At 46.6% G+C, this 16,366-nt stretch overlaps 2 protein-coding genes across 7 annotated transcripts; both read left to right on the forward strand.

The window, feature by feature from the left end:
- Window positions 1-1,598: 1,598 nt before the first annotated feature.
- On the forward strand, window positions 1,599-6,675 carry GEMIN6 (gem nuclear organelle associated protein 6). Of its 3 annotated transcripts, none has more exons than XM_049817860.1 (3): window positions 1,599-1,606; window positions 2,478-2,623; window positions 4,844-6,675. In XM_049817860.1, the coding sequence occupies exons 2-3, from the start codon at window positions 2,496-2,498 to the stop codon at window positions 5,217-5,219; spliced, it is 504 nt and encodes a 167-aa protein (XP_049673817.1). In that variant the 5' UTR covers window positions 1,599-1,606; window positions 2,478-2,495; the 3' UTR covers window positions 5,220-6,675. The 3 variants fall into 3 exon arrangements, with proteins under 3 accessions (XP_049673817.1, XP_049673815.1, XP_049673816.1); XM_049817858.1 differs by lacking the exon at window positions 1,599-1,606 and adding an exon at window positions 1,641-2,141; XM_049817859.1 differs by lacking the exon at window positions 1,599-1,606 and adding an exon at window positions 1,641-1,713.
- A 201-nt stretch (window positions 6,676-6,876) lies between these two features.
- On the forward strand, window positions 6,877-14,497 carry LOC126046036 (serine/arginine-rich splicing factor 7-like). 4 transcript variants are annotated; one of them, XM_049817854.1, is made up of 9 exons: window positions 6,877-7,000; window positions 7,410-7,590; window positions 7,737-7,913; window positions 8,839-8,913; window positions 9,038-9,139; window positions 9,631-9,684; window positions 12,077-12,121; window positions 12,786-12,821; window positions 13,693-14,497. In XM_049817854.1, the coding sequence occupies exons 1-9, from the start codon at window positions 6,979-6,981 to the stop codon at window positions 13,715-13,717; spliced, it is 717 nt and encodes a 238-aa protein (XP_049673811.1). In that variant the 5' UTR covers window positions 6,877-6,978; the 3' UTR covers window positions 13,718-14,497. The 4 variants fall into 4 exon arrangements, with proteins under 4 accessions (XP_049673811.1, XP_049673812.1, XP_049673813.1 ...); XM_049817855.1 differs by lacking the exon at window positions 13,693-14,497 and adding an exon at window positions 13,073-13,686; XM_049817856.1 differs by lacking the exon at window positions 12,077-12,121.
- The last annotated feature ends 1,869 nt before the right edge of the window (window positions 14,498-16,366 follow it).

The following is a 16,366-nucleotide window of genomic DNA, read 5'->3' on the forward strand; positions in this document are numbered from 1 at the left end:
AACAAACCGCCCTCCAGTCTGTGATCCAGAAGGGGAACGGTTAGGAAGCTATTCAGACTGTAAAATACTAAAACATGATACGCACATAAGTATATAAAAACAAGCTACGTTCTTTCTTTCTACCACTTACCTTTCAAACAGATTTCCTATTGCGTTGCTTGCTCATAGTGAAAACAATTACATTTGCTAACCCCTGCTTTCTAATAAACTAGAAATGCGAAAGAAAACAGTAGCTGAATGCAGTGGCATAAGCCATTCGTAAATAATCCCCATAGCACGGTGGAAGTTGAATTCAAACATCACAAAACCAAAAAATTACCTCCTTAAGCCTGCAAAATAAGATGATCTCATTTTGTACCCTTGATATTTTTTCTGCTATGCTCACAAAATCATTGCATGCTTGCTTTCACTCAAATTACTGAAATGATGGCAGCTTGTTTGCTTCATCCATAGGAAGCTTTTCCTTAGTGGTGTTAAAATAGAGCAGCTTTTGGATCTGGGGAGGGCAGAAATCAAGTTTTTTCACTTTCACAGCAGCACAGGAAAGCTTGCGAAGACAACTCAAAGCCTGGGAGCAAAAATACCTTATTTTTACAGAGCAGGTACACACAGCGCCCATCTCTACCTACTTATGCACTGATATATTGAACAAACTGCTTATTGCTTAATGATTATCTCTCTGTAACTTTACATACCAAGGATTGGTGTTTGTCAAGGATTAAGCCTGTCAGAGACTGGTACTTGGGAGTGATGAGCAAGAAGGATCCATGAGCAACCACAGAACTTAATTAAATGTTTGATGAATTTATGATCTTGTTGAGAAGGCACAAGCAGAGGCCTTGCTTGAATAGATAGGGCCAGAAAAGAGAAGAACTCCTGCCTTTGTTCTCGTCCTTGTAGATAATTTAGCTTAAACTAGCCATATGGTTTTATGTCACTAATGAAAACTTAAGATAATAAGAGCACTTACAAGCATTGATGTATCAAAACATGTAAAGGACCATGCTGCACAGAATCACCTGAGGAGGGTCAAGTAGTAGACAAGTGAGGAAGACTATGGAAGACCACCAGAGGACTCCTGAAGACCACCAGAGACCTTCAATGCGCCTGCGTAAAGGACATTTGCATATGCTAATAGCTTCCCGGAAAACTAATGAATATGTATAACATTTCTCGGCAATCTGGTGAATGTGTATGTAGAACATGCACTTAACCTGCACAATTAGGCCCGACGGTGCGCCCGACAGGTGGAGCGATCCCCCGTGCATCCAGCGCTGCCAGTAAAGAATACCTACTTAACAGTTAATCAAACCATTGCGTTAGTTTCTTTGCATCAGCACACGGATGGCTCGAAGGGGCTCCCGCCGCCATTTTGGGGTTAGCGGCCCCAGAGCCCGGGCGGGGTCGCGGGCGGGCCGGGTGAAGCGGGGCCGGACACCGAAGGCCGGGCGGGTGTAAGCGCTGCGGGCCCCGCCTCCGCGCTCGGCAGCCGCCCTCGTGAGTTCGGCCCCGTAGCTGAGCGACTTGCGCACCCGCGGTCACGGAGCGCTCCGGCTCTGAGCGCTTCCCGGCCGCGGAAGCCTCGGCCGCCACGGTGCTCCACGGTGTGGGTGGCGGGGCGGTGCGGCGGTCCCGCCCGGCCCGGGCCCAGCTCCAGCTCCCAGGCGCCCTCGGCAGGGCCGGGAACCGGGCGGCCGGCGAGCGGGGATGCGGGTGCGGGGCCGGGGTGACCCGGGGTGCTCCCCTGCCCCCGCGGCGCCCGGCTGCTCTCCCCTGCCGGCTCCGTCTGGCTGCCGGCGCTGCCCGTCCCGCCGCCCGCTGCCTCCGCCGGCAGCGGGCGGGCGCTGAGGGGGGTGGCGAGGGAGGGAGCGAGCTTCCTCCGGCCCTTCGGCCTCCCGCTCTGCGCTGCCCCATCTCTCTCCGCCGAGGGGCGCTGGGACGGAGGCGAATGCCCGGGTGGCCCCAGGCTGGGGCCGGGGTGGCTTCACCGTCCTTACCAGTCGCGCAACTGGTGCGGGGGGAGGAGGGTAACGGCACTTGGTGCTCGCCCTGCCGTCGGGGGCGAGGACAGAGCCGGGATGCGGGCGGACGCCGCTTCTCCGCAGGCGGTGGAAGGGCTTGGCAAGCACGGGGATATGCCGGTACGCAGAGCAAAGCCGATAAACCTCAGTCCTCGAGGGACAGGCGTCCCGGAGGTTTTGTAAGAGGGCAGAGCTTAGTGCAACGGGGAAGTGTTAAGTTAGCAGAAGAGTGATGTTTGAGGCTGTGCTGTGTGCCCCAAAAAACACGCGAACTGGGTGGGAAAGTACAGAGCTGCAGCAATATGCAAACCACTTGTGTGAATCTTTGCTTTTAAAAAAAGCAAATTGTGTTTAAGACAGATGGAAGATCTTTACCTAGAGGCAAACTCAGTTCTGATGTGAAGGGCAAAGCAAAAGGATTCATTGCTTCTACTAATCACCCTGGCTGTTTTCTAGGTTCTGGATGTAGGAAATATGAATGACTGGCAGAGGAAGAGCCCTCTAGACTGGGAAACGTACGTGAACAAAATGGTGAAAGTTGCTGCAATTGAGAAACATGAGTATGAAGGATGGGTCCTAACAGTTGATCCAGTTTCTGCCAGGTAAGTACCAAACAAAGCTTTTGCTTCATAAGGCTAAGAGAAAACAAGTTTTTCAGGAAGAGAAAAGATGCCAAGACTGAAGCAAACTTATTTGGAGCAAAAACTGCATGTTGGGGCTGCATCTCCTGTTTTTTTAAATGGCAAGGCCTAAGAGAAAGTAATATTGTAGCTGATGAGGCCAGTTCACCTAAACCCACTTTAATCTCATTCAAAGGACTGATAAATTTGGGGAATAGGTAACATGTGGATTCACGCTAACTTTATTGTGGACCTGAGGTTAGTACTCCATGCGTTTAGGACTATTTTTAATAACATACCAAGGCCTGCCTCACAAAGAGAGCAGGGATACAGGAATGTTTTTAATGCTTTAGGTGTTGAAATCCTTATCCTCTGTCCAGAGTTTTTGCATCGATGCCCTGCTTTCCTCTACAGCTAGACACCCGTGAGGGTGTAGTGGCTGCTTTGGAGAGGAAACAGGGAAAATCAGCAAGGGCATTGGACAGAAATCCAGATGTCATTGTCCAGAAAGACAGGTCTCTAGTATCTCAAGTGAGTAACTTGAAAACAGGGTTTGAAAGGCAGAACGCACCAGGGAATAGGCAGAAATTTGGCTCCTTGCTGCCAGAGCTTTTTCATACCTTTTTGGTTGTGAGCACAAGATGGAGGCTAGAAACTAAAACATCCAGCTTCTGATGTGTTTCAGAAGAATTGGTTGTTGCTTCAACTCTGGAGTAGCTCTGGTACTCTGTCTTCTCTTGGCGTTGCTTATTGTTTTGGTAGGAAAGGTGTGCACAGCTGTGAGTGATTCTGGGGATGGCCCAGGCTAAAATCAAGGCACATTTCATGGCACATTTCCCAAAAAGTCATTATTTCCACTAATGGTGGCAACAGTAGATTAGCAAAATGCTGGCATCAAATTCTGGAATTTTTCTTCCCACAAGAGGGAAGATGCTCTTTGTTGACATATAGGGAAGAGATCCTGGCAATAAGCTGCCTTCCTACCTATATTTTAGGACTTCTGGGATGTAAGTGCCCTTGGGAAAAGACCAGGCTGCTATAACATGAGCCAGAACCTGCTGTGGTGTGTTCCCATTGTAATAGTCAAGTGTTGTGGTTTAACCCCAGCCAGCAACTAAGCCCCCACACAGCCACTCGCTCACTCCCCCCTGGTGGGATGGGGAAGAGAATCAGAAGAATAAAAGTGATAAAACTCGTGGGCTGAGATAAAGACAGTTTAATAGGTAAAGCAAAAGCTGCGCACAAGCAAAGCAAGGAATTAATTCCCCACTTCCCATGGGCAGGCAGGTGTTCAGCCATTTCCAGGACAGCAGGGCTCCATCACACGTGATGGTGACTTGGGAAGACAACCGCCATCGCTCCAAATGTCCCCTTGCCTCCTTCTTCTTCCCCCAGCTCTATATTACAGAGCATGATGTCCTACGGTCTGGGATGTCCCTTGGGTCAGTTGGGGTCAGCTGTCCCGGCTGTGTCCCCTCCAACTCCTTGTGCCCCCCCAGCCTGCTTGCTGGTGGGGTAGGGTGAGGAGCAGAACAGCCCTTGGCTCTGGGTAAGCCCTGCTCAGCAGGAACAAAAACATCCCTGTGCTATCAACAGTTTCCAGCACAAATCCAAAACACAGCCCCATACCAGCTAGGGTGAAGAAAATTAACTCTACCCCAGCCAAACCCAGCACATCAAACTATAGTTTTCAGTTAAGAAACTAGCAACACTCATTAAAAAAAATATTCTTTTAGTAATGATCAATAACTAAGTATTAATAATTCATCATTAAAAGGTTCTGATGTTGTCAGCTGCCACCATTGCCTTCAGCATTCCAAGTGCTGAATGTATGAAGGTATTGTTCTTTTTGAATGTTGGAAGATTTAAGGTTCTTCAGCAAGGCTGGGAATGCTGCACAAAAATACTTAGATTCTCAGTCCTGATTTTAATGTACACTTTTGCTTTTTTAAAGTAACGTTCTGCTTGATAGTATCTAGAGTAGTTTCAAATTCAAGGCTAGAAGTTACCTGTGAAGACCCGCATTTTCAGTATTTTAAGGGTATAGCAGCATGCTTTTCAAGAAAAATGCTGGGTACTCCATATTACCTAAATACCCGGGTTATGGTGATGCTAATGAGCACTCATCTCCAAGAATCTTGGCCTGTGTTTCTCAGTCTTCAGTTAAGTACAGTGACTCATACATACTTCTTTCCTTGGCAGTATTGTCCTTGCAACATTCCTGGAGAATGAAAAAGTGTCCATATCCATTGTCTTGGGCCATGCTGTCCAGGAGGTTGAAATACTGAAAGAAGGGGACGATGAAATGAAGCAACGGCTTTCCTGCATATTTGCACCTGAAGAAAGCAAAGCCTACAGCCCAGAGGAACTTGAAAAGAGGAAGAACATCTTGAAGACTTGGCTAGAAACAAACCACATCCCTGTAACAGAGCAAGGTGAATCGGGAAGAACGCTATGCGTGGCGGGGGTATTAACTATTGACCCACCGTATGGCCCAGAAGAGTGCAGCAGCTCCAATGAGATTATTCTTTCTCGGGTTCAAGGCTTGATACAGGGCTATCTTGAAAAACAAGAGTGATGTCTGCTGTTTAAAGCAGTTGTCTTTAGAAATGGGTCTACTCACCCTATTTTAGGAACTGTCCTGGGTATCAATATTCTCTATTTGCAAAAAATGATGTGTTTAGGTCCTTTTGTCTGATTTTTATATGTTAAGAAAAGGATAAAACAAGCAGTATAAACTGAAAGCACGAAGCGTTTTCCATGCACTATTTTTTATTGAAAGCAAGCCATTGAATAATGATGGTGTATTAAACTGATATGTCTGTTTACTGTATCAGTATTAAGCTGATACATCAGTTAAATAAGTATTTTTTGTAACGGTATTGTGAAAGATGATATAGGATAGATTTAAACTGTATTTTCCTCTGCCTTCAAAATTAATTATCTAGTGGTGTAGGCACGTTTGTTTGAACTGTTTCCCAGATATTTTTTTTTATTATTATTTTTTCAGGAAGAGGATTGTGACACTTGGACTTCCCAAACCAGGTGAAAAATCTGTTGAGAAAGCTTTTTTGGTTTTGTTTTGTTGTTTGGGTTTTTTCCCCCCAGGTTTTAAAAACATTTCCTATCTATATTTGTTATTTTAGAGCAGCAGTGGTTGGCAGACCCTTGTTCCTTAGAAAGAGACTTTCTTGCAATTCAGTAAGTTTGTGTTTCTTAATGCTTTGTTTCTAGCTTATGGCAACACACAGTGCAAGAATCATTATGTGATGATTCCCGAGATTATTAATCCAGTCAGGAGCCTTTAGACCCCTCATTTCTCTCTTAGTGTATTGATTTGTTCTGTCTTACGAAAGCACCAAAACACATGTTGGTGTGCTCAAATGCACTTGAAGAGTCTGTTTAACCCTTGTTAATAAAAAGGTCCTCTTCATTCCTGCTGTGGTTTATTTAGAATTACTTTGGATGGGCCAGGTTCATGCTGGTTTCTCTTCAAAATCATCTACTGCACCTACGCTCCTCTGTGTGTCTCCCTGGAAAGGTTGGCGATACCAATGCACAAACGCTTCAGCTGCCTGTCTGGATGAGGGGATCGACAGGTGCCTGAGCTCTGGGGCACCTGAGGCTAGCTGGGAGGTATTCGGTGAGAGGTAGCGTCAGGTCAAACTCCACTCAAGACATTTCAGAATAGCCTGAGCATGCCTCCTTAGAGGGAAGGTAATACCTTCTCCCTCCTCACCAGGGAATAAGGAGCCTGGGGGGCTCCTTCACCTCCAGTCTCAGCAGGGCCAGAGGCTGAGTGACTGGTCTCCCGTGGGGGATGATGACTGGAACAAGTAGTTCTCGTCACCCCTACCGCCCCTTTCCACCGCCGGGCCTTCCTTACGGGCAGGCGCTCTCAGGCGGGGCTGGCTGTGGGCGAGCCGCAGTTGTCCGGGCCCGTGAGGAACCTCGCTGACGACATGAGCCCCGGGGGCGGCACGCAGTCTACGGCCACCACGGACGCGGGGCCTGCGCGGCAGACGTGACCAGCCGCCCCCGCCGGCAGCCGCTGAGGGGAGCCGCGGCCGGGCCCCCACCGCTCCCGCCTCCGCCCAGCTCCGCGGTGCGCAGGCGCAGCCGGCCTGCCGCCGTTCTCGCGAGACCTGCCCGCGCCCGAGGAGCGCGATCGTCTCGCCCCGCCCCGCGTTGCCAAGCGACCGGAGCCCCGCCCAGCCTCCCCCCCCCCCCCCCCCCCCCCCCCCCCCCGGTGCGGCCGTCGGGGCGCGGCGCGCAGTCGCAGCGGCGGCTCCCTCTGTGGAAGGGTCGCGCGCGGGGCTCGGCCTGCAACCGGGAAGATGTCGCGCTACGGGCGTTACGGTAAGGGCGAGCCGGAGAGGGGGGCGGTGCGGAGCGGGTAGGGGGCTGCCGTGGCGGGGGTCCGCGCCGAGGGTGGGAGAAGGCGGCGGTTGCTTCGGGCGGGCGGGCGTGAGAGAAGATGGCGCCGAGGGGCTGCGGAGGGCGGCGCGGGAGTAGGCCGCCGGGGCCGCGGGGCGGACGAAGAGCGGGCCCTGGTGCGGGCGGGCGGGGGGGGGCGAGGGAGGGAAGGCACGGCACCGGCGGGAGCGCACCAAAATGGAGGCGGTCTCAAAGATGGCGGCGCCTGCGGGCGGCGGGGGGAGGGGCGGCAGCGGCCGCCCGCGCGGCCTCGTGTCCAGCGCCACGCGTGCGCGCTGCGGCCGCCGTGCGGGGCCGTGCTCCGGCGCTGACACAGCGTCCGTCCCGGCAGAGACCAAGGTGTACGTGGGGAACCTGGGCACGGGCGCGGGCAAAGGCGAGCTGGAGAGAGCCTTCAGCTACTACGGGCCCCTGAGAACCGTGTGGATCGCCAGGAACCCACCGGGGTTTGCCTTCGTGGAGTTCGAAGACCCGAGGGATGCTGAAGATGCTGTGCTCGGCCTCGATGGGAAGTATGTGCATGCCTAAAATCTCCTTGACTGCTCGGGCTGCAGTTTCTGACCTCTGCGGCCCGCACCGATCATCGATGCCCATTCTGTGTGTAACGAGCACAGGGGAGAAAAGAATTCCTGTGATTAATACATACCATATGTTGCAGGATAATATGTGGCTCCAGGGTTAGAGTGGAAGTGTCAACAGGGATGCCTCGTCGCTCCCGTTACGACAGGCCTCCTGCGCGACGCCCCTTTGACCCTAATGACAGATGCTACGAGTGTGGTGAGAAAGGCCACTATGCTTATGATTGTCACCGCTATAGTCGCCGAAGGAGGAGCAGGTACGTTGTGGGGCCAGGGTGGCTGGGTTACTTCACCAGTTCACTTTTGTGTAGCTCTTGTTAGCAAAGAACAGAATGTTACGCCAGTTTTAACTCTTAATGTTGTAAGTCAACAGGTTTATATCACAATTTTTTTTTGCTAATACATATAAAATGTTAATATCTTAATAATCAACCTGGTCAAAACCTTTCAGGTTTCTTCGTTTGAGTCAGTCGCCTTGATTCAGAATGTCACGAGCCTTAAGATTTCATGCTGAGGCGCCTTGCAAATCCGACACTTAAGATCCTCCTAGACCTTGAGGTGATCAGCATAAGAGGCCAGATCCCCTCGAGCCATCTACACGTAGCTTCACCTTATTCTTTAAGGGCAGAAAATTTGAGACGGTGATCGCCGTAACAGTAAATTTGGCTTTCAATTGGGGCCCCCCTCCGGTTTAGAAAGAGGAACACCAGATTGACCACATTCCCACCTAGAAAAATCTTCTTGCGTCAATCAAGCCTCACCCTGGCTCATTGGGCTGTCAGTTTGATCGTCGTTAGATTGAAGAGAACACCTAGATGCAGCGATCGGCTATAGATACTTCTAGATCGTCTAGATCTGCTAGACCTTGGGCCAAAGAGGGTCGACCTGCAAACTTGCAAGGTTTATTTTAAATACACATTACAGTGTTTTCTATTCTAATGTAATTCTGCAATGTAATTCAGCTTTTAACATTTTTCTAGGTAGTAAAATGCTCAAGACAAGTAGGCCCAGAGATTTTTCCAACTGACAGATGCTAGTGGTGTGTTTTTGTTGGTTTGGTTTGGTTTGGCTTTTTTTTTTTCTTTTTAGTTGTCTGAAATCAGTTTTGACTTCAGCAGGGCCTCACTTGCACTGATTGCTGCAGCTATTTCCTGATACCTGTTTTCTCTAACCTAAAACCAGGTCCCGGTCTAGATCCCGTTCAAGGTCCCGAGGAAGAAGGTATTCTCGGTCACGCAGTCGGAGTCGTGGTAGGAGGTAGGGTTCTGGCTGTTGTGTTTCCATTCTTTTTCTTTCTCCTCCCTCTGCTCCAGCTCTTTCTGTAGTCCTAGTGATAAGTACCGTGCAGTAATTTTGGTTGTTTTTTCCCTTTGTTTTGTAGATCAAGGTCAGCTTCCTACCGCAGGTCCAGATCAATCTCTCCTCGTAGGTATAGATCATTTTCACCCCGCAGATCCCGGTCTGGTTCTTTAAGGAGATCGAGGTATGTATTTTCTCTTAAGCCCACAGCATTGTTGAAGGGAATGTAACTGTTGGAGTTAACATTTACGTTTGTATTTAGCAGTCCGTGTGTTTTCAGGAACCTTCAGAGTGTACATCCCTGAGACCGAATCTGAATGGTTTCTTTGAAGTTAAAAATTTAAGCATATAATTTTGGAACTGATGCTTCTGAGCTTTTTTTTTATGCTGTGGTGAAGTTACAGCCTTGATCTATGGTTAAGGTTTCCTACTTCAGCCTCAAGGATACAGGGAGTAATTATGCTTAGTTGACGAGGGTGGTGGGATTTATTGTGGGGATGGTAGTACTGGCGGAAAGTACTCCAGCTTTCTAATAATAGAAGTTATTTTTGCAAAACCTATAGTTCCAACAAAATTTTCTGAGGTCAGTATCATAAAAGTCAAAGAATACTATCTCAGCTGTGTGAACCATGTAGTAGTAGTTGAGCTTTCACTGTTTTTTTTATTTTTTTCTAGATCTAGGTCCAGATCACGCTCAAGGTCCCGGTCTGTTGTATGGCCTCGAAGCAGGTAAGATACTTGTTTAAATTCAAACCAGTAATGGGTTTGGGGTGGTGTGTTTTGGGTTTTTTTCTTCCCCAGGGGAGTTTGGCTGGAAGGGATTAGAAGGTTGTGCAGCATAGCAGTATTCACACTTAAGGTTAATAATTTAGGCCTTTTCACAGACTAAAGTAGTGGTTGATTTCTTGTGATAAACATGAGTTTGTTTTGGTGGGTGGCTGCTATATATATATTCTATGTATATGTAGCTGTAAACAAAGCATATACATATATATGATTTAAGATTTGTGGAGAGAAGTTCTGAAAACTAGTTAATGCCTATGCATGTAGAAAATGCTTGACCTTGTGTCCTGCAGGAAATGCTGCTTAGGTTTTTCTTGGCCTGTTTTTTTCTAAATCCCAAATGCTGGGGGCAGGGAGGCGATGAGAAGGTTGCTGCTATTGACTGAACTCTTGCTTATGGCTTTTCAGCTTTGTCAGTTTCAGTTCTGAGAATTAGATCAAATTAAATTGCTGTAGTGCTAAGCACTACCTTATATGGGGTAGGACACTTGAGTCCAGAGTTTTGGAGGGCTGAATGAACAGGACCATGAGTCCTAATGCCACAGGGGATTTTGAAGGGCTGCTCTGATGTGTAGCCCTGGTTTTGTGGATCTGGATGTTTTCCATGCTGAAATGGAAGTTGAGGAAAATGCGTATAGAATACACGTTCTTGCATTATTTTCCTCTGTCCTTTGTGATACATCTTAGTTGGATGAAGGATGAAAGAGGAGGATAAAAATGTGATGGACATGAGAGCTGATAAGTTGGAAGAAACTGTCTTTTGTTTTGCATTAGAACGGGAGAAGAGAAATGTTTTTTAGGGGTCTGCCTGCTACTTTAGGACTTGCACATTGAGCCTTCAAGGCGATGATGATTGTTATTATTACTAGAGCTGTCCTGATTTACCACTTGTACAGGTCTGTAATGCAGGAGATGACTAGCCAAATTGCATGCTGCTACTGTGCAAAAGTCTGGATATTGATGATGTTGCTTGCTGACTTCTAGTTCTGAGACAGTCATGTTCCTGTATGAAAGGCTTGATACTTGCACTGAAATTTCTGAGGAATGCTGGCTTTGCATAGGTCTGCAATTGCAGTGGTGAGAAGTGGTAGTTCAGGACTGGAGTTACGGAAGCACTGTGAAAACTCCAGCCTCTGCTAATACAGCAAAACACTAGTACATAACCGGTGCTGCTTCTAGAGCTTTTGATTTGCAGTCCTGCTTTGTTGCTGTGCCTCTTGGAAGGAGGATTTGCCAGCAGTTCTTGTAGTAAGATGATGCTCTTGCGTGCTGCCTTACTCTATTTCTTACCAAAGGAAAAAGCCATGCTCATGCTACAAAACACAGGTTCGGGGTAGTGAGCAACTCCATTCTGTGTAACACTCCATTCTGTGTAACTGCAGTAACAACATTACTGTTACAGTATTAGGAACTGTGACAGAGGATGGCTCAGCATAGTGACCAGGCAGGTTTCAAAGCAGTGGCACCAAACTCTGTGCTTAAGTTGTGCCAGCAGTGTCCACATAGTATTTCTATAAGTTAATAGGCTGGGTAAAGGTGAATCTTGATTGGCCTTTAAAAACTGTTTGAGCAGAAATAGAATAAAAGTTTCTTGTGGTTTTGGCCAAGTCTATTAACTGACTATCTCAAATACTGGGCTTTCTGATGTTCAGTAATACCACATGCCTGAATTCCACACTCAAGGAGGACAAATATTTTCTAAGTAACAGCAAATACTTGAGTTGGTAAAGTAACATGATAAACATGGAAGAAAAGTCTCACTGTTTGAATGGATGATACTGGGACGAGCTGGGAATAGTTTACACATTAGTAACGAGATACTGAAAACTGAAATGCTGTTTTCATTGGGTAACTGATGAAAGAGCTGTATTATACTTGAATAAAAGTGGCACTGGGAACTTGATCTGAAGAATGCATCAGCTCTTCGGCACACATACTTACCTGTGGCTGATTCCAGGCTCTTAAAGTGCTATTAAAAGATGTTCTAAGATGACACTTGAAACTATTCTTCCCTTTACGGAAGGGACGCGTGCAGGCAGGGAGAAAGTCTGGGAGCCTGGTACAAAGTCTTTGGTTTTGTGAAGGTAGTAGCTGAAGCTTTGCTGGGGAGCTTCTTGTGCTTGTACTCTTGGGTTCTGATAAGTGAGGTCTCTGGAATAAGAGCTAAAGGATTCTCCTGAAATGTCACAAGAAAAGCCTGCAGCACCAGACACCAGAGCCTTCGTCTCTGGTTTGTGATGCTAATTAGTATGAATTTGCTGTTGCTGGTTTAGCTAACTTTCATTGTATGTGCATGCCACTGGCTGCTTTGCTGAGCTTTATTTTTCTCCTGTTGTAGGTCTGGGTCCCATGGTAGATCTAAATCTGGCTTACCTGCTAAAAGGTGAGCGTATAAATACAAGTAGCACTCAGCTGGGTTTTTTTGGGGGGGGGGGTGTTTTGGTTTTTTTTTTGGTCATAATTTGAGATCTCTGCATGGACCAGTATTTGTGTTAACATGTGGAAGACTTTGGGGTTTTTGTTGTGGTTTTTTTTAACAGCTGATTTTTAAATACTTTTCATACATTATTTTTATGTATTTTTTTAATAGCTGGTTTTTGTGGGACAGCAGGCAATTCTATCAGAAGGGTTGTGGATACCAGTTTTTGTTTAACCCATGATTGTAACAAAAAATATTTTTTACAGGATTTGGGGTGTATCTTTCCCTACCTTTGTTCTCAACTGTCTGTAGTTCTCAGTCTTCCCGACTCGACTCTACTCGATTCACTGCTCCTGCTTGGCAGGATTACTGTGATCATTTTATAGCTGCTTTGAAGCTGTGTGTTGCTCTTTTCCTGAGGGTTCTGGCTTTCAGCAGTTCTCAACTGCAGCTTCTTGCTTAAAGTAATTGGGTATACTTGCTATCAGCAGCATTAAGGGTGGTGCCTTTGAGTTTATTTAAGAACATCAAACTATTACTACTGGTTTTAAATAGTCAAAAGTGGTTACTGAGTGTATACAAGTTTACAACATTGATTGTTTTGTTTGTTTTGTTTTTTTTTTAACAGTCGCTCAAAGTCCAGATCACCATCTCCAAAGAGAAGGTAGGAATATCTTAAAACTGGAGAGTGCCACACAGTTACATAGAACTAGTGTCTGGATTGGTCGCTGTAGAAGTTAACTTGTGCAAGGATAAAAGCTTAAAGTTTTCTACTTGTCTTAATTTGTGAACTGTGAAAAGATGAATTGTTATGGGCACTTCTACTATGAAAAGATGAATTGTTATGGGCACTTCCTACAGTCAGAACTTCATGGTAATAACTCTAAGGTAACCTACTTAAATTAAATTTTAAAGGACAACAGAAAATGTGGGCAAATGAGAATCAACTATCCGGAGGACCCTGAGGAATTGAGAATCTGGGAAGAAGTGGGTGATGTAAGGTGTGGAGCAGACCTTGAATACGTGGTAGGATTAAATTCCTGCTGGTGGCTCCTGACAGCTGGCTCTCACTCAGTTGCACAGCTGCCAAGTTTTTGCTGTGCACTGTGAAGTAAGAAGCAAGTTTTCCCACGTAACCAGAGAAGTACATGCTGGAATTTGCCTAGTCTGAGACAGGGCTAGCCATAAGGTACTATACTGGAAGTGCGTAGGTTATGGCAGGGTAAGAATTCCTCTGCACAGCTGCAGCGCAGGCTCCAAGGTACTTTCTGAGCAGGTTTGATGTCTCATCTAGCTGTCATAGCTGATGTCTCTTATTTTGCCTGCCCTTTTCAAGCTTAAAGCAGTCGTTACTAAAGGTGTAAAATATAGCACTTTTCTCATTATTCATGAACTGGAAATGAAAACAGCATTAGGAGAGGCATTATGAGGCAGGGGGGGAGGGCTCCTGAGCAGAGGAAACCAGGGGTAGCAGGCACAGTTTCTGTTGGTTTTGCTGTAGGAGTTGGTCCTTAATCTTTTTCTTTGCCTTTCAGTCACTCACCATCAGGAAGCCCTTGAAGGAGAGCAAGTCCTGAAAGAATGGATTCAAATTTAAAAAGTTTAAGAAGAAAATTTATTTTGTTTACATTATTATAAGGGATTTTGTGGTGTCTTTATAAATGTAAGGGCTTAGTCCTAGAAGGTTGTTTCTATTGACTAACAATTGGCATGAATCTGAATCTTTTAAAAGTCTTATTAGTAGACTAATGCAAAACTCTTTTGTTGTGTTAACGTTCTGTGATCTGGAAATGTTGGGCTTTTTTTATTGGCGCATTGAAATAAACTGTGCATTTCTAATGAAGAAATATTTTGTGATAACCCTGCTGTTTCTGTTAACATTTGGGTAGCTGAAGCAGGTCATGTGTCACTGTGGTGAAAAGCAGGTGGCAGGCTGTTGCAGGCACTTGTGAATTGAGCGTAGTGCAGCAGCCAGTTGAGGGCTGTCCTGCAGGCGTGTGCCTGTGGCAGGACTTCTTCCTACAGGTGCTGATGGGAGTTTACCAGCTGTTGTTCTTTCTCACTGTTCGGTCTTGAATGTTCTGGTGATCTGTACCTTGTGGTTTATTTGCACCTTCTCAAAGCTCAGTGAAGCTGAAAACCTGTCTGGAGGTGCTTGTACACTTGATGATTTGACTGACTGACTTAGAAAAATGTCTACAAAGGGCATTAACAGATGGAAGAACCAAGGAATGTGTGAATGCTGGTCTGCCTGTCCTGTTGATTAAAGGACTTGAAGGTATTTGGAATACTTCTGGAATGTAAACTATTGAAGTAAATATTTTTAGAAGTCTTGTTTTATGTCCTGGTTGTCCAAATAGTACTACTTCCTTGCATACTTAAGATAAATTGGCCGTTCTGGTGCAGAAGATGACAGATAGATTTAGATACTCTTTTTAGGAAATGAAGGCTTTTCTTACAAATTGAAGGTCACAAGCAGAACCTGCAGGTCGTTTAAATAGCAGTACATTTGGGGAATCCACCCCTCAGTTACACCTGTCTGCCCTGAACTGCCTGGTCACATCTTCAGCAGCAAAGTGTAGCCAAGGGACTTGCTGTGTCCCATTCAATTGTTGCTTTGGGAAACTGGACTACAGCTGCCTGTATACAGATGGTCCCACTGCTGATAGGGTGCTGAAGGATTTAATCTAAGTATGATTAAATGAGTGCAAGGTCTTTGCCAGATTGATTTGTCTTTGCAGCTGATGATGGCTATTATCAGACTAGTAAGGAAATCAGAGTGCTAGATGATTTTTGACTTAGAAGTCTTCCTTACAGTATGTTCTGGCCTATATTCCTGTGTCTTACAGGCTAGCGAGGAACAATAATTCTCTTGGGGCTTCTAATTTGTCGGCAGTGGGTTGGTACTCTACTGTTAGAGTAGAGCACTGCAGCTGTGCATGGGCACCCAACCCCGGGTTTTCAGAGGAGTGTTGGTCATTGTTGCTTTAAAAGATGTCCAGGTATTAAAAGAATGATAATGAGCCCCTATACATGATTTCACAGACTCATCCTATGTACTACAGCACACTTGTCTCATCCCTTGTCTCTTCTCCATTTTTGTACATTTTAGTGCATTGGTGCTTAGTAGCATAAGTAAGTGACTTTCCTTGTGCTAATGCTGCTGCAATTAATATTTTGTTACAACCCTAGTCCATTACAAGCTGCAGAAGTGGGAGCTGGAAGCAACAGCATTAAACTAGGCTGACCCAAAAGCTAAACACTGCTTGGGGGGGGAGGATTTATTAGGTTCTCTTCCCCCTGCCCCATTGCAGTTTACAGCATCAATGGTAAAACTACCCCACATGACAGTGCTTTTAAGGGGGGGGGGTAGCTTTTTCTTATTTTCCCTCTGTACTGCTGAAGCAAGCTGACTCTGCAATAAACCTGTAGCCTAAAACTCTGCTAGTGATTGATACCTTTCTTTTTCAGTCTTTCCATACCTTAAGAGTATTACAAGGAAGGGTTTCGGTTGGGACTGCATCCATGTGCTCGGGTAGAGAAGCTTTGGGAGGCAGCTCCCATGGAGGATGTCAGAGAAGGAGCTTCAGCTGCTATAGCGAGGCTGATGGTCATTAATAGTAGCACTGCTGCTGTGTTTGGTGCTTGTATTCTGTATTTAGTGTGGGTCGCATCCTTGTGTCAGGGACTGCTGGCTCAAAGGCAGTTCCAGCTGTACTGTGGAGGGCTTACAATGTGCTACTGGGGAGTACAGCAGCAAGATTCCAGCTCTGCCTTCGCTGTGTGCCTGGGGGTTGGACGGGCTTCTGCCTCAGTCATTTTGTAGTATTTAAGGCCTTTACTCTTAAGGGGAACTGGAGCTGTTACATGGTGTGGCACTGGTTTCAGGGGCTGAACACAACTGCTGAAGGAAGCCAGTACTAAAACCACTGTGCCCAGTCCATGAAGCCAGGTTAGTGCCTATGCAATTCATGGGCAGTCAGCCTCTTTTGGGAGTGGATGGGGCACTATTGCATAGAAACCTCCTGCAGCTGCAGGTGGTGAGATGTGAGGGGGTGCTCACAGTTCAGCAGCCACTGCCACCTTTTGATTGTGGCTATTGATTTGTGCCTTGTTCCCTTCCCAGACTTGCCCACTCCACCACCAAGGCAAGGCACTAGGACGTTTCACCAGTCCTCCCTCCAGCAGGGCAGATGGATGCTGCTAATA

This window comes from Accipiter gentilis, chromosome 15 (assembly GCF_929443795.1).
Source record: "Accipiter gentilis chromosome 15, bAccGen1.1, whole genome shotgun sequence".
Lineage (NCBI taxonomy): Eukaryota > Metazoa > Chordata > Aves > Accipitriformes > Accipitridae > Astur > Astur gentilis.

Bases quoted from the DNA above. Each gene is read 5' to 3' on its own strand.
- LOC126046036 (XM_049817854.1), top strand. From the start codon at position 6,979: ATGTCGCGCTACGGGCGTTACG. The intron at 7,591-7,736 runs GTATGTGCATGC...CATATGTTGCAG, and splicing joins GTGCTCGGCCTCGATGGGAA to GATAATATGTGGCTCCAGGG. The intron at 8,914-9,037 runs GTAGGGTTCTGG...TTTGTTTTGTAG, and splicing joins AGTCGGAGTCGTGGTAGGAG to ATCAAGGTCAGCTTCCTACC.
- GEMIN6 (XM_049817858.1), top strand. From the start codon at position 2,079: ATGCGGGCGGACGCCGCTTCTCCGCAGGCGGTGGAAGGGCTTGGCAAG. The intron at 2,142-2,477 runs GTACGCAGAGCA...GCTGTTTTCTAG, and splicing joins GCAAGCACGGGGATATGCCG to GTTCTGGATGTAGGAAATAT. The intron at 2,624-4,843 runs GTAAGTACCAAA...TTTCCTTGGCAG, and splicing joins GTTGATCCAGTTTCTGCCAG to TATTGTCCTTGCAACATTCC.